This window comes from Helobdella robusta, assembly GCF_000326865.2.
Source record: "Helobdella robusta unplaced genomic scaffold HELROscaffold_18, whole genome shotgun sequence".
Classification (NCBI taxonomy): Eukaryota; Metazoa; Annelida; class Clitellata; order Rhynchobdellida; family Glossiphoniidae; genus Helobdella; species Helobdella robusta.
In genome coordinates, this window is record NW_008703981.1 from 2,712,502 (window position 1) to 2,713,853 (window position 1,352).

General features: G+C 30.5%; 1 protein-coding gene across 1 annotated transcript; it reads right to left on the reverse strand.

Annotated features, from left to right (window-relative positions):
- Nucleotides 1-22: 22 nt before the first annotated feature.
- HELRODRAFT_125603 (hypothetical protein) lies at nt 23-996 on the reverse strand (the record flags this gene model as incomplete). The annotated part of the gene is made up of 3 exons (XM_009016481.1): nt 23-188; nt 470-560; nt 876-996. Coding segments are annotated over 3 exons (378 nt in total), but the record flags the coding sequence as incomplete, so codon positions are not given.
- Nucleotides 997-1,352: the final 356 nt, after the last annotated feature.

Genomic DNA, 1,352 nt, shown 5'->3' on the forward strand with positions numbered 1-1,352 from the left:
AACCAATCAACCAACCAACCGTCAAAATTTCAATAATCTCAGCGTGAGAAATTTGCTTATTGCCATCAACGTCATACATCCTGAACGCCCATCTCAACTTATCTTCCTTGGTCCCTTTGTTTTTGGTGTTCAGGGTTATCAGAAATTCTTTGAAACTGATCTCACCGTCTTTGTTTTCATCGTAGGCTCTTTTTGACGCGGTGTAATTAAATTAATTAAGGTTATAATATTATAATTAGTAATAATTTTATAAATATTTGTCGTCATTTTATAATAAATATGGATAATTATGGTTTTGGTCTTGGAAAATTTCGTTAGAGCGATAAGTTTTATTAATTTTTATTCTAGTTGACTTGTTTATTTACTTATATGTTCATTCATTCATTCGTTCATTCGTTCGTTTTTTCATTCATTCACTCATTCATGCATGAATGAATTAATTAATTAATTCATTCATTCATTCATTCACCTGAACATGTGATCGGTGAATTCCTGAGCTTCAGCGTAGTTCTCAAACATCTTTGAATACGTCGTCAGAAAATTAAGACGGGATATCTTGCCTTGTTTAAAATTTATTTTAAATTTATTTTTAAGAATTAGTAAAAATTACAAATTTTAACGAAGCTTCTGCTACTACTGCTGCTACTGCTGCCGCTACTACTGCTGCTACTGAAGCCCTGCTGCTGCTTCTAAGAGATTACCATTACTCATTATTTTATCTTGCTTTAAAAATTAGGTATGGTACTACCACTACTACTTTAGTTACTACTACTATTGCTACCCCTACTACTGCAACTACTATTATTATTATTACTACTATTAATCAAAATAATAATTAAATTGAATTAAATAATAATAATTAAAAATAATTAAACCTTTGGGAAAGTTGAGTAGAAAGCTTTTATGGATCTTCGATATTTCTTCGGGTGTGTAGCGAACGCCCTGCAAGATGTCGCTAAACTCACTTTTTTTAATCTTCGTATTATCGTTACCCATGACGTTGTTGTTGTTGTTAATGACGTAGTTGATGACGTAATTGATGTAGTTGTAGTAGTATTAGTAGTTGCTGTAGTTGCTATCGTAGTTACTGCTGCTGTTTTGTTGTTGCAGTTGTTGTTCAGGTGCTTTCATTATTTATATTAATTTTTAATTTTATTCTCCGATTTTGAAATTTAAAATAAATGAGTGAAAAAATGAGTTTATTCTTAAAACCATTCATTCATTGTGATGCCTTTTTTAAATTGCCATATAATTATTTAATATTGAACCCTTTAAAGTATCATCAACAAATTGCAAAACGCGCCCAATCAACATTTCTGATGTCATTTTAAATTTATAAACATACGCAAATG